Genomic DNA, 23,348 nt, shown 5'->3' with positions numbered 1-23,348 from the left:
GCTGCGGTAAAAAGGGCCCTATGCTAGTTGCTGGGGCTGTTTTTGCCACGTGTTGAGGCCCTCTTTACTGCAGCAGGTAAAAAGGTCAAAAAAAGACAGTGCCATGCGGTAAGATTGCTTTTACCATATGGCTATGTGGGGAAAGCACTTACTGTCATCCATTGAGGTAGTGGTAAGGGGGTGTGGAAATAGGAGGGTCATGGGCATTTCAGGGCAGAACGGGGGTATGGCTTTCAGTTACACACATAATTATAGAATAATAGTGCTCCGCACTTAAATTTAGGTGTGGACATTTGCACCACATTTTTGTTGGTGCAAATGGCCATGCCTAAACTTACGTGAGATTCTCCATTTAAGCATGTATTCTATAAACCATGCTGAACTTTAGGTGCGGCTTATAAGATACTACTTACACAGGTATGTTTTGGCGTCAATTTTTTAGGCACCATATATAGAATCTAGCTGTCAATGTTTAATATTGTATAATCAAAAATAAATGTTTATAAAAACAATTATATATACTTATCTTAAAAATAATGATAACATTAAAAAGCCCAAAATGGCCATATTTCGCCCTAAGCCTGCATCAGGGGCACTTAAACCACAATTAAAAGTGCAATTGCATATCACATAAAGATTTACCACATACGTAAGAGACCACATAAGAGGTAATTCTATAAAGGTTGCCCACAGTTAGGCGCTAACTGTGAATTCTATAGTAGCAGTTATGCATGTGTATGCCTACATGCTCAAGCTAGAGGACAAATATTCATGCGGCAGGGTATATGGATCAAACTAGAAATGTAACCCAGCAATCTTAGGGGGACTTTATGAAGTGGCGGTAAGCCCAATGCAGGCTTACTGCTCGCTAATCCAGAACTATCGCTGGGCTACTGAAGTAGCTCGGTGGTTGTTCCCACCCCCTGCGTGCGCCATTTCCGGGGCTACAAAAATATTTTAATTTTTGTAGCGCCGGTGTTTACCTCGAGGTAATCAGACAGTTCAAAAAATTCCTAGACACTAATTCAGCAAAAATCACTTGTGTCAACAACATCAAAAGCTGAAAGATTAATTTGACTTAAAGTTCTTCATTCTCACTGTGAATTATAAATACTTGAATTCAATTAATGGAGGAAAAAGACCTCAAATGTCACGGCTCAGCAGCAAGTATGATCTCTTAGTGTTGGCACATCGTAGACTCTGGTATTATCATTGGTCAAAAAACCTCCAAATTTTTCAATTAAGTCAATTTTGTATTGTCTATTGTTAGTTTCTTCAATTTTTATATATCTTTTATATTTTCAAAAACTGCACCATGATTTACTACTTATAGTTCAACACTTTCAACATCACTCCTTCACTACAATTCGTACAGGAGCAAACAAATGGGTATGAAGTCACTTAGCTTTACTTTTCCCAATGGGACTCTCCATTTACATAGTAACATAGTAGATGACGGCAGAAAAAGACCTGCATGGTCCACCCAGTCTGCCCAACAAGATAAACTCATATGTGCTACTTTTTGTGTATACCTTACCTTGATTTGTACCTGTCCTTTTCAGGGCGCAGACCGTATAAGTCTGCCCAGCACTATCCCCGCCTCCCAATCACCAGCCCCTCCTCCTGCCACCGGCTCTGGCACAGACCGTATAAGTCTGACCAGCACTATCCCCGCCGCCTGCCACCGGCTCTGCCACCCAATCTCGGCTAAGCTCCTTAGGATCCATTCCTTCTGAACAGGATTCCTTTATGTTTGTCCCACGCGTGTTTGAATTCTGTTACCGTTTTCATTTCCACCACCTCCCGCGGGAGGGCATTCCAAGCTATCTGGGTGGTAGTGCCGATTTGGCGTACGCTGTACATATGTAGGCCCTTTTGCAGCTTAGCGAGGAGCTCTTTTACTAAGGCACATAGGTGCCTACGTGCGTACAACACATGTAAAATTGGAACTACCACCCGGCTACCGAGTACCCCAGGCGGTAATTCCATTTTTGACGCGCATCCAAAACATGCGGTAGAAATTTTCTACTACATAGCGCTTACCCAGCAGTAATCGGCAGTGCACGCGTGCTGATGATTACCGCCTGTTAACGCGTGAGACCTTACTGCTAAGTTAATGGATGGCAGTAAGATGCCAAAAATGGATGCACGCTGGTTTTAATTTTGGTGCACGTCCATTTTTCGCCACAAAAAAGGCATTTTTTGCAGACACACTGAAAAATGGATCTGCACGCATCCAAAACACGCGCTACACAAGCACAGTCCATGTTTTGGCACGCCTTAGTAAAGGGCCCCTAAAAGGGCCCCTTAGAGAAATATTTTGTGCTTTGAGTTAGTATGCCAGCCACTCTAAGGATCCCTAAAAAATATACAGTGCAATCCGCTTAAGTGCAAGGGTCTGGGACCAAAGAAATGCATGCACTTAACCGTTGTGACCCAAAGAAGCTTGACATCTGATAAACATATATACAATACTGTTTATTATTATACGTACAGTATACAGTCTCAGTTAACTGACATTTGGCTTACTTGAAGCAATCAGTTATAGTCCTCTGTACACTCTTGGGTCTGTGAGTTCCATAGACTACGTCTGCCAGATGGTAAAAACTGTCATAGCACTGACATCCAGTGGCCTCCAGATAGGCCCACACGGTGTTGAGACTCTCCAGTGCTCTTGCAAAAGTGACAGGAGATTCTTGAATTTCATCAGCATGTGCCTCGCTGCTCATTTCTTCATCTGTTCCATCATCAGCAGTTGTTGCCTGTGTGTAGGCGCATATCTTGACATCAGTGCTGTTTTCAGCTGTTTGTAGATCGTAATCAACAGCTATGTAGCGATGGAACTCCTCTTCAGTAACACCGGCTGGGATGTCAATAACCTCTTCATCTGATGTGTTTGCAACAGCTGCATCTGTTTCGTCCCTCTCCACATCCTTAACAAAGCTTGCCCGCTTGTAGCAGTTCACAATGGTTGCCCATGTAACATGATTCCAGGCTTCTTTCTGCATATGTAGGGAATCCAACAGTGATAGATTACGAGCCAGTTCAACAGCACGTTTATCCTTTGCAGTCTGGTCAGCCATAACTCTCATCAGACGACGTAGCACAAGAGCTCGATAATGTTGTTTGAAATTGGCTATTATGCCCTGATCCCTAGGTTGGATCAGAGAGGTAGTGTTTGGTGGCAGGAAGACCACCTTGATGTTAGACAGCCTGACATCATCCCTGTGTGCAGCACAATTATCACAAAGCAGCAAAATCTGACGCTTTTGTGCCTGCATTCTAGTGTCTAACTTCTTTAGCCACTGCTTCCAAATTGCCTCAATCATCCATGAATTTGTGTTAGCCTCGTATGACACAGGAAGTTGCTTAACATTCTTGAAGCAACGGGGCTGTTTGCTCTTTCCAATTACGAGGGGTTCCAACTTCTCACTCCCATCCATATTGCATCAAAGGAGGATCGTCAGTCAGTCCTTCGGTGTTTTACCTCCAGTAGTTTTGGCATGTTTGAATGCAAGTGTTCCATCAGGAATCACTCTCCAGTAGAGACCATTTTTGTCAGCATTGAAAATGTCACGAGGTGCAAACTCGTTGAAGATGGTAGGAAGAACTGAAACAACCCAATTTTCAGCACCAAAGTCATCAGTGTCTTGTTTCTCACCATGCTGTTTCTTGAAGTTTATGCTGTTCCTCTCCTTCCATCTTTCCAACCATCCAACAGTGGCTTTGAATTCAGTTAGTCCAATACTTTCTGCTACCTGGTTAGCTTTCTCCATAAGCAGTGGACCACTGACAGGAAACTGTCTGCTCCTGACTCGAGAAAACCACCGAAGAAGAGCACCTTCTACCTCCTCAGATTTTCCCGCCCGTTTTTGTTTCTGTTGTGGATTTGTATTGTTTTGCCATTCTTCCAGAAGCTGGTCTTTCTGCTTCAAGACACGTGAAATTTGACTGATTGACACCATATTCTTTAGCAATAGATGTTTGACTTTCTTTGTTTTCTAATTTTTTAAGAATTTCTATTCGTTCAGTCAGTGTTAAAGTCTTACAGTTCCGCCGCAACGACGACCCCGGTGTATGCCCTAACAACATTCTTTCGCTTATTTTGCCTGTGGCAGTTAAAGAGGCAGTAAATTTGAAATCTCGTTGGTTGTCACGCGCCAATCGGCTTCCATATTCCATGCGTGCGCTTATGCGGAGTCTTTCCTGCAGAGGAGCAGTCTTGAACCATGCATATAAGCGAATCTTGCACTTATCAGTGGTATGGTAAATCGAAGTTTGTCCCCATAGAAATTGATGGTGCCAAAAACGGGACTGAAGTACAGCATGCAGTTAAACAGAGCATGCTCTTATCCGACGTGCACTTAAATGGAGTGCACTGTATTTATAAATATGTAGTTGAATGATTAAGTGACACTGTTTATTATATGCTACTGCTCTAGGATTGCTGGGTTGCGTTTCTAGTTTATGTCTACATGCTGGCAGTGAAGCATGTAACTGACAGTGTTCTAAAAGGTTAGCGTGTAATTGTTGGTCACACCTATGACTTACCCATGCCCCTCCTATGTCCATGCTCCCCTTGCAGTTAAGTGCTAGAGCACTTAAGTGCGAAGCTATAGAATAGCACTTAAGCGCAGTTATGCACATAACTGTCATTTCCCCACTGTTCAGTCAGTTAACTGCCATTTCAGTGTAGAAGTTACACAACTAATTGGTGCCTAATGTCAGGTGCACTATACTGAATGAGAGGAATTCTGCTATTTAAATTTCATGCATTCCAAGCAGAATTTACTTTAAATAGCTTCCTATTGCAGGAAAGAACGAGGTAAAAACCAGATATAAACTAGGAAAGCCAAGATTCAAATCTCACTAATAATTCTTGTGGACTAGGGAAATTATATAATCCTTTGTTGCCTCAGGTGTTGTGCATGGACTGTGCATTTTTGTTTTGAAGGATCTGTCACAACAATGGCATATTTGCAATAGTCACCTGAGTTTTGTGTCCATATTCTTTTGATTGATTTATGGTGGTATTCTTGGTGCTATTAGTATTTTTGAACCTCTTGAGACTGACATTTGTGATTAACATATAAAATTCAAATTCATTCTTTGTTGTACTTTCAACTAATGTCTTATTTATTTAGAGTGCATATTGTGTTCATACTACATTTTCATTTATAGTTACACAAATTACAACATGCTGAATAAGAGTTTCTGTGCACATGGTACATAAATTGAAGAGGTCTCATGTGTTTTTACCTGATATTTATAATAGATGTTGATAAGTTGTATGTATTTAATAGTATCATTCTGATTCTAGTCAAACCTGACTTTACATGACAGCATGTCTAAGTGAACATGCTGAGAAGAAGGTGAGACCTATTAAATACATGTAGTTCTTCTAAAGGGAGATTGAAACAGGGGTTGTTTTGGTTTTGGCGGAAATCATATCTGAAGCTGATTGAAACAGAAAATGGTACCAACATGCCGCCCCTCCCCCCCCCCCCAAACAAATGCTGGCCCTACACCATCTTCACTTCACTCCTCTCCCAAACAAAATGGGCCCCACTCCAGCATCACTTTGCCCTCCCAAACAAAAATGAGCTCACACCCATAGGCTCCCTCTCCCCCAGTGCCTACCTTACAAACCCTGGTGGGTCTAGTGGTCTCATTGGGGCAGGAGCAATCTCCCACTGCTTCTGCCCTTGCCAGCTTTGCAGTCAAAATGGCTGCTGTGACTTTCACAGGAGGTTGTGGCAGCCATTTTCAGATTGAAGCTGGCATAGGCAGGAATGATCCAAATGATCTAGGATTAACATTTAATGAATCATCACAAGTCACTTTTTGAGTGTATGAGTTCATTAGGATGGTAATTTTATAACAGGTCATTTAGGCTGTAAGTCCAAGTATGTACTATTTTGAGGTTTTTCTTTTCTTTTTTTTTTAATAGACACAGTGGCACCTGTGTGTCTTTATAAAATTTATTTTTTTTTTATTTTTTTTACATTTGTACCCCGTGCTTTCCCACTCATGGCAGGCTCAATGCGGCTTACATGTTGTATACAGGTACTTATTTGTACCTGGGGTAATGGAGGGTTAAGTGATTTGTCCAGAGTCACAAGGAGCTGCCTGTGCCTGAAGTGGAAATTGAACTCAGTTCCTCAGCTCCCCAGGACCAAAGTCCACCACCCTAACCACTAGGCCACTCCTCCACTCACAAAACCGTTTAAACCATATTTTAGCCTTGATTGTGCTAGTTTGGTGAGGTTGTACCCATTCTGAGGTATAGTCTAATGGTTATATTAGCAGGCTGAGAGCTAGGGAAGACAAGGTTCAAATCCCACTACTGTTCCTTGTGATCTTGGGCAAGTCACATATACCTCCATTGTCTCAGGTACAAATTAGATTGGAAGGCTTCTGGATACAGGAACATACCATAAACTACAGAGAAAAGTGTGAAATATCATCAAAATTACCTTTTCCTTCCCTTTACACCTGCTCAGGCTTGCCTTCAAATCTGTCTCATGCATAATCAGTGTGGTTATCTTGAACTCTGGACTGGCCAGGGAGCACTCCAGGACTGGCTTGAGAAATGCCACTTTAGGCTACTTCATTGCATTTCTAATACAGATTTAAAATCTGCATTCTCATTTAGAGGCATCTCTCTTGTCTTTGAAATCCTAGACTTTGATTTATTTGGATGTGGCTCACTCTTTTTTCAGTAATAGCTCAAGGCAGGGGTGGCCCAAGGCAAACTGCTGCCCAAGGCAGGGATGAGATGCTGCCCGCGCCTGGTCTAACATCTCCCCCCTTCCCCTCTCAATCCTCTTCCCTCGTTTATCTTATTTTTTTTCCCTAAAAAGTGGCAGTGGCAACGATTCCCAGTGCCACAGGCACAGGCCTCTTCGCTACTGAATCCCAGCCCTGAGGAAACAGTAAGTTACGTCAAGAGGCGGGCTGCAGTGGAGAGGCCGGTGCTGGTGGCAGGGCAGTCTATGGGAATCACTGCAGCCACTGCCACCTTTTAGAGAAAAGAAACAAATAAAGGGTTGAGGAGGGGAAGGAAGAGTGCCATTCCTGGAGGGTACCACTTGAGGCCCCCGCCTCAGGTGGCCTACAGCCACTGCCTCAAGGTGAGTTTCAGTCAGGGACACTGTATTTCATTGTCCCCAAAGAGCTCACAATCTAATTTTGTACCAAAGGCAATGGAGAGTTAGTGACTTGTCCAAGATCACAAGGAGCAGAGGCAGAATTTCAACTGAGCTTCTCTGGTTGTCAGCCTAGTGCTCTAACCACTAGGCTACTCTCTCCCAACTGAACTCCTTCTTGCAGACATAAAACATAATGGTACAGCTTTGTCATAGTTTTAGGCATACCTACAATGGTTACCATCCAGACAAGGATATAAGTAAAGGCAGATATCCACACTGCTGACATGAAAAACGTCAAGATGAACCATCTCTTCCAGAAATACCTTCTGCAATCTGGTGTTGTCAAATACAGCAGCATAATGATAGGCAGGGACAGTACCCAGAAAATTCTAGTTAAGTCCGCTTCAGGCATTGTGAAAACACTTGATGAATCTGTTAATGTTTAGAAAGAAAGTGGCACCATTAGAGTCTGAAGGAATTTTCTGTCCCTGTTTTATAGGCCAGACATCACCATTTGCACAAGATGTCTCCTCATAGAACAATGAAGACGGGTTTCTGTGAGGCCTGATTTATTAAATAGATTTCTTCTATGTTGTGTCTAGGGAAGACATTTGTGCATCTGCTCAATCATTTTTTTTTAAATTAGCTTTTGTATAGCCAGATGTACAAGTATTTTACCTACATATGCCAAATGGATGAAAACTCTTGGCACATCTGGCTCATGTAAGTTTCAAGGCCATTGTGATAGTACCTCTAAATGAATACTAATATAAATATTGCTAGTGCATTTTGTATGATAAATTCTCTGTACTGCTTAGAGGACCCCCAACTTTCTTTCTTTGGTTTAACACAATTGTACTACAGCCATGTGTTTTTTGTTTTTTTTGCCCAAGCTCTGGATTATATTATATGTTCATTTGACTCCACTATTCAGACATATCTCAACTTATCTACAGCGGACCCCTGTCAACTGTATTTAAACATTTCTTGCTGTGATTAAGAGTGATGCCTCGATATAGCACCACAAAGGTGTTCCCACTAAAAGTGGATACCCAAGTGGTACACATGTGAGGAAAACAGCCTTAGTAGTTATTCATATTCTATGTATTCTCCATCGACAAACAGGATTAAATCGGACAAAGAAGTGGATATCATTGGTTTTTCCAGAGCTCTGAACTAGTTCTGAGAATGCATGACCTTCTCATGCAGAGAAGCCCCCTCTGCTGAATGGACTTGAATACAAATTTTGTTGAAGAATATCTTCTTCATATTAGACACTGTTTTTGGCATTTGTTTTGTTACATTTGTACCCCGCGCTTTCCCACTAATGGCAGGCTCAATGCGGCTTACATGGGGCAATGGAGGGTTAAGTGACTTGCCCAGAGTCACAAGGAGCTGCCTGTGCCTGAAGTGGGAATTGAACTCAGTTCCTCAGGACCAAAGTCCACCACCCTAACCACTAGGCCACTCCTCCACTGTTGCTACTATTGGAGATTCTACATGGAATGTTGCTATTCCACTAGCAACATTCCATGTAGAAGTCGGCCCTTGCAGATCACCAATGTGGCCGCGCAGGCTTCTGCTTCTGTGAGTCTGACGTCCTGCACATACGTGCAGGACGTCAGACTCACAGAAACAGAAGCCTGCGCAGCCTTCTACATGGAATGTTGGAATGTTGCTAGTGGAATAGCAACATTCCATGAATCTCCAATAGTAGCAACATTCCATGTAGAATCTCCAATAGTATCTATTTTATTTTTGTTACGTTTGTATCCTGCGCTTTCCCACTCATGGCAGGCTCAATGCGGCTTACATGGGGCAATGGAGGGTTAAGTGACTTGCCCAGAGTCACAAGGAGCTGCCTGTGCCTGAAGTGGGAATCGAATTCAGTTCCCCAGGACCAAAGTCCACCACCCTAACCACTAGGCCACTCCTCCTTCTTCCTCTTTGTTAATTCTAAATAGGCCGTAGGTCATCTTTATTTGACATATCGCTAATTGCACAGATATCGAGTGGTTTAAAAAAGGGAAATATTTATAATGGAAAAGGATCATACAAAAGAATCTAAGTTACAATAAAAAAATGTATAAATGTAAACTAAATAGAACTAAAAACCAAAGACACAAGTCATCTTCACAAAAAGACAAGAATCAAATAATACATTTTAAAGCAGCTAAGAACAAGTGGAGGGGAGGGGGAGTGTAAGGACTGTACAACAGTGAACATAAAAGGGTAGTTTCTGCCAGAAATCACCCCAAAGTTAAAGCTTGTCCGTTCTGCTAATCAAGAGGAAATGCTATAGTAAAACAGTAAGGGCTCGATATTCGGACTGTGGGAGGTACAGTGGGGGAAATAAGTATTTGATCCCTTGCTGATTTTGTAAGTTTGCCCACTGACAAAGACATGAGCAGCCCATAATTGAAGGGTAGGTTATTGGTAACAGTGAGAGATAGCACATCACAAATTAAATCCGGAAAATCACATTGTGGAAAGTATATGAATTTATTTGCATTCTGCAGAGGGAAATAAGTATTTGATCCCTCTGGCAAACAAGACCTAATACTTGGTGGCAAAACCCTTGTTGGCAAGCACAGCGGTCAGACGTCTTCTGTAGTTGATGATGAGGTTTGCACACATGTCAGGAGGAATTTTGGTCCACTCCTCTTTGCAGATCATCTCTAAATCATTAAGAGTTCTGGGCTGTCGCTTGGCAACTCGCAGCTTCAGCTCCCTCCATAAGTTTTCAATGGGATTAAGGTCTGGTGACTGGCTAGGCCACTCCATGACCCTAATGTACTTCTTCCTGAGCCACTCCTTTGTTGCCTTGGCTGTATGTTTTGGGTCATTGTCGTGCTGGAAGACCCAGCCACGACCCATTTTTAAGGCCCTGGCGGAGGGAAGGAGGTTGTCACTCAGAATTGTACGGTACATGGCCCCATCCATTCTCCCATTGATGCGGTGAAGTAGTCCTGTGCCCTTAGCAGAGAAACACCCCAAAACATAACATTTCCACCTCCATGCTTGACAGTGGGGACGGTGTTCTTTGGGTCATAGGCAGCATTTCTCTTCCTCCAAACACGGCGAGTTGAGTTCATGCCAAAGAGCTCAATTTTTGTCTCATCTGACCACAGCACCTTCTCCCAATCACTCTCGGCATTATCCAGGTGTTCACTGGCAAACTTCAGACGGGCCGTCACATGTGCCTTCCGGAGCAGGGGGACCTTGCGGGCACTGCAGGATTGCAATCCGTTATGTCGTAATGTGTTACCAATGGTTTTCGTGGTGACAGTGGTCCCAGCTGCCTTGAGATCATTGACAAGTTCCCCCCTTGTAGTTGTAGGCTGATTTCTAACCTTCCTCATGATCAAGGATACCCCACGAGGTGAGATTTTGCGTGGAGCCCCAGATCTTTGTCGATTGACAGTCATTTTGTACTTCTTCCATTTTCTTACTATGGCACCAACAGTTGTCTCCTTCTCGCCCAGCGTCTTACTGATGGTTTTGTAGCCCATTCCAGCCTTGTGCAGGTGTATGATCTTGTCCCTGACATCCTTAGACAGCTCCTTGCTCTTGGCCATTTTGTAGAGGTTAGAGTCTGACTGATTCACTGAGTCTGTGGACAGGTGTCTTTCATACAGGTGACCATTGCCGACAGCTGTCTGTCATGCAGGTAACGAGTTGATTTGGAGCATCTACCTGGTCTGTAGGGGCCAGATCTCTTACTGGTTGGTGGGGGATCAAATACTTATTTCCCTCTGCAGAATGCAAATAAATTCATATACTTTCCACAATGTGATTTTCCGGATTTAATTTGTGATGTGCTATCTCTCACTGTTACCAATAACCTACCCTTCAATTATGGGCTGCTCATGTCTTTGTCAGTGGGCACACTTACAAAATCAGCAAGGGATCAAATACTTATTTCCCCCACTGTAGCTGGGTTGATTCCCAGCACTGAGCCCGGATACTCAATGCTGGGCTATTTCCGTAGACTAGCATTGGATATTCAGTTTATCGTTGGCTGCTAAGAACAAAGCTGGCCAAGTCAATATTCAGCACTTGTTGGCTAATTTCATAGCTGCCAAAGACATACCTGCTATTGATGCAGCCACATTTGACAACGTAACATAGCCAGCACTGCCCTGAAAATTGATGGATAGCTGGTTATATTGCGTGATATAACTGGCTATCTGCTAAGTGCTAACCAGAAATATTTTCATAAGTACATAAGTATTGCCATACTGGGACAGACCGAAGGTCCATCAAGCCCAGCATCCTGTTTCCAACAGTAGCCAATCCAGGTCACAAATACTTGGCAAGATCCCAAAAAAGTACACTTTATGCTGCTTCTCCTAGAAATAAGCAGTGGATTTTCCCTAAGTCCATTTTAATAATGGTCTATGGACATTTCCTTTAGGAAGCCATCCAAACCTTCTTTAAATCTCGCTAAGCTAACTGCTTTTACTACATTCTCTGGAAAAAAACTCCAGAGCTTAATTACATGTTGAGCGGTGACCAGAATTGAACACAATATTCGAGTTGTGGTTGCACCATGGAGCGATACAAAGGCATTATAATGTCCTTATTTTTGTTTTCCATTCCTTTCCTAATAATTCCTAACATTCTATTTGCTTTCTTAGCCGCCACCGCACACTTAGCAGAGGGTTTCAATGTATCATCATAGACAACGCCTAGATCCCTCCTTTCCTGGTCAGTGACTCCTAATGTGGAACCTTGCATTACGTAGCTATAATTTGGGTTCCTCTTTCCCACATGCTTCACTTTGCACTTGCTCACATTAAATGTCATCTGCCATTTAGACGCCCAGTCTCCCAGTATCGTAAGGTCCTCTTGTAGGTTTTTACAATCCTCTTGTGATTTAACAACTTTAAATAAAATTGTGTCATCAGAAAATTTAATTACCTCACTAGTTACAGCCATCTCTAGATCATTTATAATGATTTAGCAGGAGAGAGCTAAGTATCATTTAACCAGCCAGGTGCCGTTCCTGGCTGGTTAAATGATTTTGAATATTGGCCGGAAAGTCTTCAATGCAACCTTAAAATGTTGAAAGGAGGTATTTGATTGAATGTTCAAAAGAAGAGCATTCTAAAGTGTGAGTGCTACAATACTAAAATAGGTATACAGCATATGGTCCAAACGTACCTAATACTGATTGATAATTTATTTGTTTGTTACATTTATATCCCACATTTCCCCACCTATTTGTAGGCTCAATGTAGCTTGTTGAGATGAATGTAGTGAACATGAATGAGTAAAAGGAATAAGTGAATTAAAGAGGATCTGAGGCTGCCCAGAATGAAGAGCCTGATTGGCACTTATAAGTAGCTTAAATGAAATGTGAAAGGATATCAGTAGTCAATGTTCATCTTTTAGCAGTGGAGTAACCCTATTAAATCTCTTTGTGCCTCTTAACAGTTTTACAAATGTATTTTGTACTAATTTTAATCTCTTGATAGTATACTACTGACATAAACTGTCATGTAATGAATTGCAATAATCTAGATATGAAAAACTGTAAAAGTTAAGAGTTTCTGGGGAAGTGAGTTCGATTCCCACTGCAGCTCCTTGTGACTCTGGGCAAGTCACTTAACCCTCCATTGCCCCTGGTACAAAATAAGTACCTGCGCTTTGAATGTAGTTGCAAAAACCTCAGAAAGGCAGTATATCAAGTCCCATTTCCCTTTCCCTATTTGAGATTCTACATGGAATGTTGCTACTATTGGAGATTCTAGATGGAATGTTGCTACTATTGAGATTCTGTTGCTACTATTTGAGATTCTACATGGAATGTTGCTATTCCACTAGCAACATTCCATGTAGAAGCCTGCCCTTGCAGATCAGCAACGCAGCTGCGCAGGCTTCTGTTTCTGTGAGTCTGACGTCCTGCACGTATGTGCACGTATGTGCAGGATGTCAGACTCACAGAAACAGAAGCCTGCGCGGCTGCATTCCTGATCCACAAAGGCAGGCTTCTAGAGAGACGGTTGCTAGTGGAGGAGTAGCCTAGTGGTTAGTGCAGTGGACTTTGATCCTGGGGAACTGAGTTCAATTCCCACTGCAGCTCCTTGTGATTCTGGGCAAGTCACTTAACCCTCCATTGCCCCTGGTACAAAATAAGTACCTGAATATATGTAAATCGCTTTGAATGTAGTTGCAAAAACCTCAGAAAGGCAGTATGTCAAGTCCCATTTCCCTTTTGAACCAATAATGGGCGTATGGTATGGATCTGTGTCAGCATGAAATAACATTTCTTAACAAGGTCAGATATGTGGGTGCCAAAAGTCAAGAATTTGTCAAGAGTAACCATGAGAACTTTTATCGAATCTTTAAGCACTAATGCAATCCCCTGTATTCTATGTGATGTAAGATCAGGAATATCAGACTACCAAGTAAAATGAACTGCTTCCATCTTTGATGGATTTAACTTCATCCCTTGAGTAAACCAAGATATCCCCTAGGATTTAGCTGGGCAGTCAGCATTTTCATAGGTGCTGAACCATCATCTGCTGAATTTAATCTGGATATTCAATTCAAGGCCTAATTCAGGAACCAGCATTGAATATTTGGGTCTTTAGGCAGCCGCTGAAACTTATCCAGGTACTGGGGATATTCATACCGATACTTGGGTAAGTGCCTGGATTAAGCAAAGACATCTTTTTTGTTGTCATAAATTTATCTGGGCACTTTTCAGTTAGCAGACTGAATATCTCCACTAACTGGAAAAATTTCTGGTACTGCCCGGACTCCACTCCAAACTGCCCTGGCACTAACCAGATAGTGCTACAGCAGTCACCCTGGATTTTCAGTGGCACCGTGTGGTTAAGTGCTGCCAAAAATCTAGGGATGACCCGCTCCTCACAACTTAACTCAGCAGAAGCCCCTCCTGCTTGGTCTAATCATTCTGAATATTTACGCATAAGTTTTGATTAGTTTTCAACTTGATAGCACTTTGCCACCATAGAGGCTGGCTTCAGAGACTGTCCCACTAGGGACAGAAAACGGCTAAGCATGATACCCACAAGAGATGTGTCATCTGTCTGGGGCTTATTCACCATCAGGAGCACTGTTACTACTGCTCACACATGACCCAGAGAGCCTAGAACAGACCACCCAATATTCAAAGCATAGGCGGTCGGTGGCCCAACTGTTTGGGGAGGCTAAAGGGGGCGGGGTTAGGGGTGGAGCCAGGGGAGGAGCTTATAGCCACAATTAACACAGGAAAAAAAAAAAAAAAATAGTCACAATTAATACCTTTTATTAAATTTAGACATTAGATATGTATCATATGTCAAAGAATAAAGTGGTTGCTCAAAGCATATACTAACCACAATCGCTCAACTGCAAAACACTATGCACAAATTTGTGCAAAAACACACTCAGAACCTTACTGTACCATAACACTAGGCAGACCCTAATACACCAATATACCACCCATATAGAAAATGCAGACCGTCAACAATATGAAACAAGGGATCATAATATCACAATTCTCATGCAGAGCCACAAAACACCCTTTCAGGGTGGATAGTGTTCACAATGAGCTCCTTTTATTAACAACTATATGTAGATCCTTCAAGAGGTAGTGTGTCATGATTTAGGCTCTAAAACCCTTTCTGATGTTTTGGTGCCACCTCAGTAATGCCAATACACAATCTCTCCACTGCAAAACACTATACACAAACTTGTGCAAAAACACACTCATAACCTTAGCAAACCATAACAGCACTAATTCCAAGGACAGGACGAGCTACAACCTTATGCGTGGAAAAGCAGCACTGTAATTACACCAGGCTCTAAAACACCAGTACACAACCTAGTGAAACAAAAAAAAACAAACAAACCCAAAAAGGCCTGTAAATTCTACACACTAGTAGAATACTGCACCTTGATTACACATGAAACACACATGACACAACAGATAAGAAGGCAAAACTGGAAAGTTACCTCAAGAAGTCAGACTTAGCATGCAGCAATACTAGAAAAATTGAAACTTGCATGCAAAATATCACAGATGCACATTTCCAAAAGCTGACGTATTCCAGTTAATAAATTCTGAATAAAATACTTTTTTCTACCTTTGTTGTCTGATCATTTAGTTTTTCTATTCGCTTTGGTCCCAGTGTCTTCTTTCCATTTGATATTTTTTTCTCTCAACATGTCCACCTACTACTACTACTATTTAGCATTTATATAGCGCTACATCCCTCCATCCTTATCCAACATTTCTCCTGTCTTCCCTGCCCTCCACTCCATCCATGTCAGCACCTTCCCTCTTTCTCTTCTACCCTTCCATCCAGTGTCATCCCTCTTTCTCTCTCCATCCTTCTACCCATTACCATCTCCCAATTCTTCCGTCTATTGTATCCCTCTATCTCCCCTTCCTTCTACACAGTTCTCGCTCTGGACCCTTTTCCATTCAGCATGTCCTCTCTATCCCCATTCTTCCAGTGTCTTTCCTCTTTCCCTCCCTACCCTTACGTCCAGTGTCTTTCCTCTTTCTGCCCCCTCCTTCCAGCATTTTCCCTCTTTCTCCCTCCTTTCATTCAGCATTTCTCCGTCTGACAGCTAGGGTCTCCCCCAGTTTCTCCCCAGCAGCTTCTCTCTCTCTCCTGCCCATGTCCCCTCTTTCTCTCCCCATCTTTCCACTAATCTCTCTCTCTCTCTCCTCTTCCATCCAGCATCTTCTCTCTGGCTCTCCCCTGCTCTCTTCCATGTCCCCTCTTTCTCTCCCCATCTCTCTCTGGCTCTCCCCTGCTCTCTTCCATGTCCCCTCTTTCTCTCCCCATCTCTCTCTGACTCTCCCTGCTCTTTTGCATGTCCCTGGCTCTCCCCTGCACTTTTTTCCACTTTCTCTCTCTCTCCTCCAGCGTCCTCATGCATCTCTCCTCTCCCTCATGCATCCCACCCTTCTCTTCCCTCCCCTTCTTGCTTCCATCACTCTCACTCCTTTCTCCACCCCCCTTTTCCCATTCCCTGCCATTGCTTTCCTTCCTCCCTTTTCCTCTTAGATGTGGCACCTCACATCCTCCTCTCTCCACCCCCTTTCCCTTTGGTCTGGCAGCTGGCTGGCATGATGCATCGCTCCCCCCCGCCCCCCCCCCCCCGGACTAGTTCGGTATCGCTCTCCCCCTCCGCTCCTGTCATGTCTTTGAACTTCGAGGATTCCTTCCGGTAGCAGCAGCAGCATCGGCAATGATGTAAGCGCTGCTTTCAGCCTGCCCCGGAAGCACTCTCTGTACAGTTTCCCGCGTAGGAGGGACGCTGTCCAGAGAAGGCTTCTGGGGCAGGCTGAAAGCAGTGCTTACATCATTGCCGATGCTGCTGCTGCTACCGGAAGGAATCCTCGAAGTTCAAAGACATGACAGGAGCGGAGGGGGAGAGCGATACCGTAGTAGTCGGGGGGGGTAAAGATTGCAAGGTCCACGCACCAGTCGTGGGGGAAGGGAGGGAGATGTTCAAGGCAGCAGGAGCTGCACCCAGGGCGGTCCGCCCCGCCCCACCCCGCCCTTGCTGCACTTCTGGCTGGGGAGGCTTAGCCTCCCCAAGCCTCTTATACCGGGCGCCTATGATTCAAAGTGATTTAAATGGGCGGGAGAGGCTCCTACCTGCTTAAAACGTTCAGAAGTTGTCCTAAATTCAGACGCGTAGCAATGCGGGTGCAGGCACTGAATATCGGCCAGCACCTGCATAAGTTTTAAAATGTTTTCTACCCCTCCAAAACAGCCCTCCTTTCTGATCCCCCTTCCCCTGAAACTGCCCCATCTTCCAATCTCCCTCCCCCTGAAAAAGCAATACTCCCCACTCAACTCCCCCCTTCCTCACCATCAACATAGGCCCCTTGGGCCTACCTAACATCTCTGGTGGTTTAGTGGGGGAATAGTGGACAGGAGCAAACCCCACTCACTCCCCCTGGAAGCTGCCTCATCAAAGTGGCTGCCAGAACCACTAGCAGCAGTCTCGCAGACCACCCATGAACCCATTTTGATGAGGAAGCCTCTAGATGCAGGAGAGAGTGGGGTTGTATCCTGCCCTCAATGCCCCCACTGGACCACCAGAGATGTTAGGTAGCCTATGGTGATGGTGTGTGTGGGGGAATTGCTATTTCAGGGGAGGGGGTTTAGAAGGGGGAGCTGTTTGTGGGGGAGAATGATGAGAAGGGAAGACATTACGGGGGGGGGGGGAGGAGGGGGATCAGAGGGGCTGGGAAACATTAAAAAAGTTATGTGGATCCCAGCTGATAGTCACTGTCTTATGTGGGCCCTGGCTAAATATCAATTGGGACCTGCATATGCCCTGGTGGCCACTGGTTTTACAATTAGTCTTGGATATCCAGTGCCAGTGCCTACACATGGCCTGGCACTGAATATCTAGGACTAATTCAGCTGCCGACAGCCAGTGTTTCAAAAAACACTGAAAGCTGCTAGTTGAACATCGGCCAGTGACTTTCTTCAATTTCAAGTGTACTTTGAGGTTGAAGAATGATGTCTTGAATACAAAGAAGTAGTCCTTGGCACAGGGATTGGCTTTTTGACAAACAGCCAAACCAGCCTATCCTAACATCACTTTTCCAAATTTCATGGCTGGTGTTTTCAGCAGGAAACTGAAAATATGAAGCAACATCTTCTGTTCATTTATTTTCTGGGTTTCAGAGGGATAAGGATAAAGTGGCTTGTTAACTGCAGACTAGGAATTTAAAAAGAGGATTTTTATAGACATCTGTCATATCTCCCTTCAGCCATCTCTTCTCCAAACTGAAGTGCCCTACCTCCCTAGCTTTTCCTCATATGAGAGTTGTTCCATCCACTTAATCATTTTGGTTGCCCTTCTCTGTACCTTTTCTAATTCTGCTGTAATATCTTTGATCCCCCCAAAAAAACATTATTCCTGTTTTTCTTCCCTGGAGCTAAAAACAGTTAGGGGCCCTTTTACTAAGCCACGCAGGCACCTATGTGTGTCCTATGTGAGTCAGTTTTGAACTACTGCCTGGCTACCATGTGACCTAGGCAGTAATTTCATTTTTTACACGCATCTACTAAGCGCGCCAGAAATTTTACGGTGCGTGGCAGTAACCAGGTGGTGATGGGCATTGTACGCGCATAGACCATTACTGCCTAGTTAATGTGTGAGACCTTACCACTAGGTCAATGGGTGGAGGTAAGGTCTCAGGCCCAAAATGGATGTGTGCCAATTTTTATTTTGACGCATGTCCATTTTTGGCCCCCAAAAAGGCCTTTTTTGCAGGTGCGCTGAAAAATGGACCTGCGCGTGTCCAATACGCACATCTACACCGGCGCAGGCCATTTTTGGTGCATCTTAGTAAAAGGACCCCTAATTTTGAACTTGGATACAGCCATGGAATTCTTAAGACTAAAGGCTAAAAATATCACCCTCCAAATTAATTGACCTTTGTGCCCTATGTAAATATCTAGAGAAAATTATGGTTAAGTGTATAAAATCAGAAGGGTCCTTTTACTAAGGTGCTCCAATGGATTTAGGGGCCCTTTTTCTAAGCCGTGGTAAAAAGTGGCCTGCGGTAGGGTAGGCACGTGTATTGGTTATGAGCCAGGTCAGTTTTTACCACATCTACAAAAAAGGGCTTTTTTTAATGGGATGGGAAAAGGGTCTGTGGTAAAAATGAAAGCAACGTGCGCCCAAAACTGACCTGAGCCATTAATGCAACCCATTGATCTGGCAGTAAAGGCTCATGTGCTACACTCACGGTGACCGGTCGGCATGTGCCAAGTGCTGATTACCGCGCATAGGAGGAAATAAATAAATAATTCAGTCACGCATTATGGGCATGTGCTAAATTTGAAATTACCTCCAGGAGGGCATGCTGGTCTCATTTGGGCGCATGCTGCACACACATAGAGCCTACCATGGCTTAGTAAAAGGGCCCCTTAGTGGACGTTATTGATTAGCTTACGCTAAATGATAAGAATCCCTTTATTTATTTGCTGCACTGGTATCCCACATTTTCCCACCTATTTGCAGGCTCAATGTGGCTTTATATTCCTATGGGGCATCTTATCATTTAGCATGCACTAATTGTTAGCATACGCTAAATCTTAGTAAAGTAAAGTAAACTTTAGTAAAGGGACCCCAGAGTGAGCTACTGTCAGACAAAGGCAGAATAGTACATGTTAAAAATTGTTTAGAGAAGATAGAGATTCTGTATGTATTTATACAAATCTTTTTAAGGGTTTTCTAAATAGTATAACGAGAGATACCTTCATTAATCTCATGAAGTCCATGTAAGCTTATGGAAAGCTGAGAAAATCCTGATTCCTCCTGAAAAACTCCACTATCGGATCTTGACTGCCAGCGAGTGAGTGACCCACTCTCTTCCTTCCAGCCTGTTAGCGGCTGCTGCTCAGTATTTGCTTCCATAGCTTCCGCACAACAGGCACAGCAGGGCCTGCATTTCTTCATGATGTATTGATTAATTTTAACATCAAAGCACAGCACCACAATATATAGCCCATATATTAAGAGCAATGAAGCAGCTTCATACCTTTAACAAAAACAGACTTAAAGCTACATTAGTACTTTTTGGCAGAGTGTTAAAACTATCCAGTGACTTGTCTCTCTTTTAATAGAAGCCCAGATAGCATTTTAAAATATCCTGCTGACAGAGACTAAACAGAAAAACCTTTTAAAAATTGCTAACACATAATGAAAATACACATGCAACAAGAGATAGAATACACGCAGAAATGTTAATTTATTCAATTATATGCAGTACTTCTTTTTGCTTGTAATACATTTTCTTTTCCTCACTGAAAGTCATCACCTTGAGATGTATTTGTGTTTTTCCCCTCTCCTTCCCCCTCTTTCCATCCTTCTAATAGGTTGAATACTGCACCCATCTGGTGTGGCTTTGTAAAATCCACCTCAAAATAATGCTCTCTGGCAAGGCAGAAGGAGAGATACCTTTGTAGTCTTGATAGACTGGGACATTTTAGTACGAAATGCAATGCCTTGCCTCCTTCATATTAGAATATTACCAATATCCTCACAAACTGAGTACCACCCTCCTTTGATTAACATTTATGCTGAGCAACAGGGGCGGCCCAAGGCAATCTGCTGCCCGAGGCAGGGATGAGATGTCTCCTCTGCCCGTGCCCGGTCTGGTATCTTCCCTCTCCCCTCCTCAACCCTCTTCCCCATGATTACCTTATTTTCATCTTTTCCAAAAGGTGGCAGTGGCAGCGATTCCCATAGGTTGCCTTGCAGCGGTACCGCCAGCACCAGCCTCTTCGCTGTACTGCGTCCTGCCTCTAAGGAAACAGGAAGTTATGTCAAGAGGCGGGCCACAGTAGGGAGAAGAGGCCAGTGCGGGTGGCAGGGCACCCTATGGGAATCGCTGTCGCTGCCACTGCTACCTTTTAAAAGGAAAAAAATAAGGTACACATAGGGAAGAGAGTTGAGCAGGGAAGGGGAGGGGAGGGTGTTGCCTGAGGCCCTCGCCTCAGTTGGCCTAATGGTAGGGCCGCCACTGCTGAGCAAGAAGGCAGACCTGCCAAGTCTCCCGCATTCAGCTGGAGACTCCCGCTTTGGTGGGTCATCTCCTGCCAAAGCGGGACAGTCTCCGCTGAGATGAGGAATCGCTGTTTTTCTCACCGCCACTGCTGCTGCTTCTCCCAATGCAGCAGCGGTGGCGGCAAAATAACAACAAGAAAAAAGCAAGTGCAGGGCTGCAATAGTTTTCAGACATTATGCTGTCAGTTCTGCCAGTCCTCTGCCCCCGGAACTTGAAGTTGATGTCAGCGGGGGCACAGGACCAGCAAAGCCTGAAGGCTTTTGCGGCCCCGAGCTTTCTTTCTTTCTTTTTGTTGTTGTTGTTGTTGTTGTTACTGCAGAGATTGCATGGAAACAGGAGGGAGATGGATGAAATGAAAGTTGAAGCCAATAGGTTAGTTTTTTTCTGTTTCCCCTTCAAAACAAAGCAAGCAAGCCTATGAGCTGCTGTATCCATGTTGTCACTCTTTATTGTTGGTAGCATTTTTTAATTTAATCTCCCTTTTATTTTCAAACATGCTGGCTTGTGCAGTATAAAGATATACATAAAGGAAGTATTATAAGAGAGTAACTTTTCATAGGTAGAGTAGTAATTTGTTAGAAATTGTAATCAGTGTATCATTTGGAGGGGCTGGTTATGGGGACACCGTAGCACTGTTATATTTGTACAAAGATATTTTTTTTCTAAAGGTAAAGAGCCTCTAAAACAGACATCATGTTATGAGAATCAGGTGCTCAATATTCAGAGTTTCTATTTATTTACTTATTTATATCCCACATTAAACAACCTGGGAACATTTAAAATCTATTTTTTTCTTATGCCTACATCAAAAGAAAAAGTTGACATGAGGTAGAGTGGGCAGAGCCAAGACAGAGTGGGAGGAGCCAAGACAGAGTGGGCGGGGCTGGGGCGTGTACTAAAATCTCCCTCTCAAAAATCGGGATACCTTGGCAGCTCTGAGAAGGTAAAGTGCTTGTGGTTTAAAAGCAAGGTGTTCTTACCAGTAAATTCTGTTGTCCATCATGATAGCTATGAGTGCTGCCACACTGATGGCATATGCCAAACAGTCCCTAAACAAAGGCCAACAAGGCAATTTTGAAATCTGAAATAATAAAGAATGAAATGAAATGAAATTTACTTCCGATTTGCTGTAACAGTTGTTTTTACACCTTTTCTTAGTGTGCTGACATCATGCCTTTTAATTACATACGTGTATGACACTTCAGTGTGATAAATAACATTTTATAAATAATTTGTGGTCTTTTTCAGATCCTTCCCCCCATAAAAGTCATTGATGTTCTATTCCTTTTAAAATATTTTGGGGATCAATTTCTAAAGGAAGTTAGATGTTTATCAGTAGCTAGTAAAAATACAACTTCCTTAACTGTAGATATTAAAAATTGAACCAGATGGTGCCAAGGGTGAAAATACATCCAACCATCTCACTGTTATCCATATACTGAAGGAGCAAACAAAGGCTGCAACTATACATTTAGGGCTCCTTTTACTAAGCCTTCATGTTCAAGTGTACAGCGCTGCGTACGTCTAGTAGCGCTTTAGAAATGATAAGTAGTAGTAGTAAGCCACAGTAGTGATTCTCGTGTGGCAAATGCGACGAAGCCCATGGGAATTGTTTACATTTGCAAGTATTATTTAGATAGGTCCAGAGTACATCTATGTCTTTCAACTGGGCTATGCCTATTTTGAGGGAGTGTATTCAGGCTGTAAGAAACTACCAAAAAAGAATAACACACTTCCCACATTGAACGTTAGAAAAACAGGAAAGCAATGTAGGCAAATTTTCAATAAAAATAAGTAAATTAATGTTGCACTTGCTCTTTATATTGTGCTCAAACTATAAAGAATACATCATACTTAATTGCCTTCCTGTAAGGAATACCATTAGGTGCCATCACAACTGTCCAATTATTTATTAATCTAAATATCACACTGAAGCTAGTAGAAAATCACTTCCGTTCAAACAACCAATCAAAATAGAGGATATGTATCAATATCGGTGTGGTATTGTAATATCGGAGGGAAAGCCTCAAGCAGATGCTAGGACACTCCTTTGTCAATATAGATTAACTTTAGGGAGGCCCACGCACTTATCACTGGCTAAAAAAACCTCCTATTTTTATTATAATGTCTCTCTTATACAGCTCTATGTCATAAATGTGAAAAGAGACTTAGCTTTCCAGCCCCCAGGTCGTCTGCTGAATTTCTAACAGCTAACCACAGCCCTGGTTAGCTGTTAGAAATTCGGCAGACGACTGGGCGGCTGGAAAGCTAAGTCTCGTTTCACATTTATGACAAACCAAAACCTCAACTCATACATATACGCTGATGATGTAACGATCTACATCCCATTCAAACAAGACTTAAAAGAAATTTCCAACTAAATCAACCAAAGTCTACACATCATGCACTCCTGGGCAGATGCATTTCAGTTGAAACTTAATGCAGAAAAAACCCAATGCCTAATACTCACCTCTCAACACAATACAAACAAATTTACCACCATCAATGCACCAACACTAAACCTACCAATCTCAGAAACCCTAAAAATCCTTGGAGTTACCATCAATCGGCATCTAACACTTGAAAATCAAGCGAAAAACACAACCAAAAAGATGTTCCATTCAATGTGG

General features: G+C 43.1%; 1 protein-coding gene across 2 annotated transcripts in view; it reads right to left on the bottom strand.

Annotated features, from left to right (window-relative positions):
• SLC24A5 (solute carrier family 24 member 5) overlaps nt 1-23,348 on the bottom strand; it is a 70,153-nt gene that overhangs the window by 29,014 nt on the left and 17,791 nt on the right. The window contains exons 5-7 of one of the 2 annotated variants that reach the window (XM_030189523.1): nt 21,699-21,799; nt 19,406-19,689; nt 7,377-7,583 (exon numbers count right to left, since the gene is read on the bottom strand). In XM_030189523.1, coding sequence (XP_030045383.1) covers nt 7,377-7,583; nt 19,406-19,689; nt 21,699-21,799 — 592 coding nt within the window. The remainder of the gene's footprint in view (nt 1-7,376; nt 7,584-19,405; nt 19,690-21,698; nt 21,800-23,348) is intronic. The other variant, XM_030189531.1, reaches the window with a different exon arrangement.

Source organism: Microcaecilia unicolor, chromosome 1 (genome assembly GCF_901765095.1).
Source record: "Microcaecilia unicolor chromosome 1, aMicUni1.1, whole genome shotgun sequence".
Classification (NCBI taxonomy): domain Eukaryota; kingdom Metazoa; phylum Chordata; class Amphibia; order Gymnophiona; family Siphonopidae; genus Microcaecilia; species Microcaecilia unicolor.
This window is presented reverse-complemented; position numbering and strand designations above follow the sequence as displayed.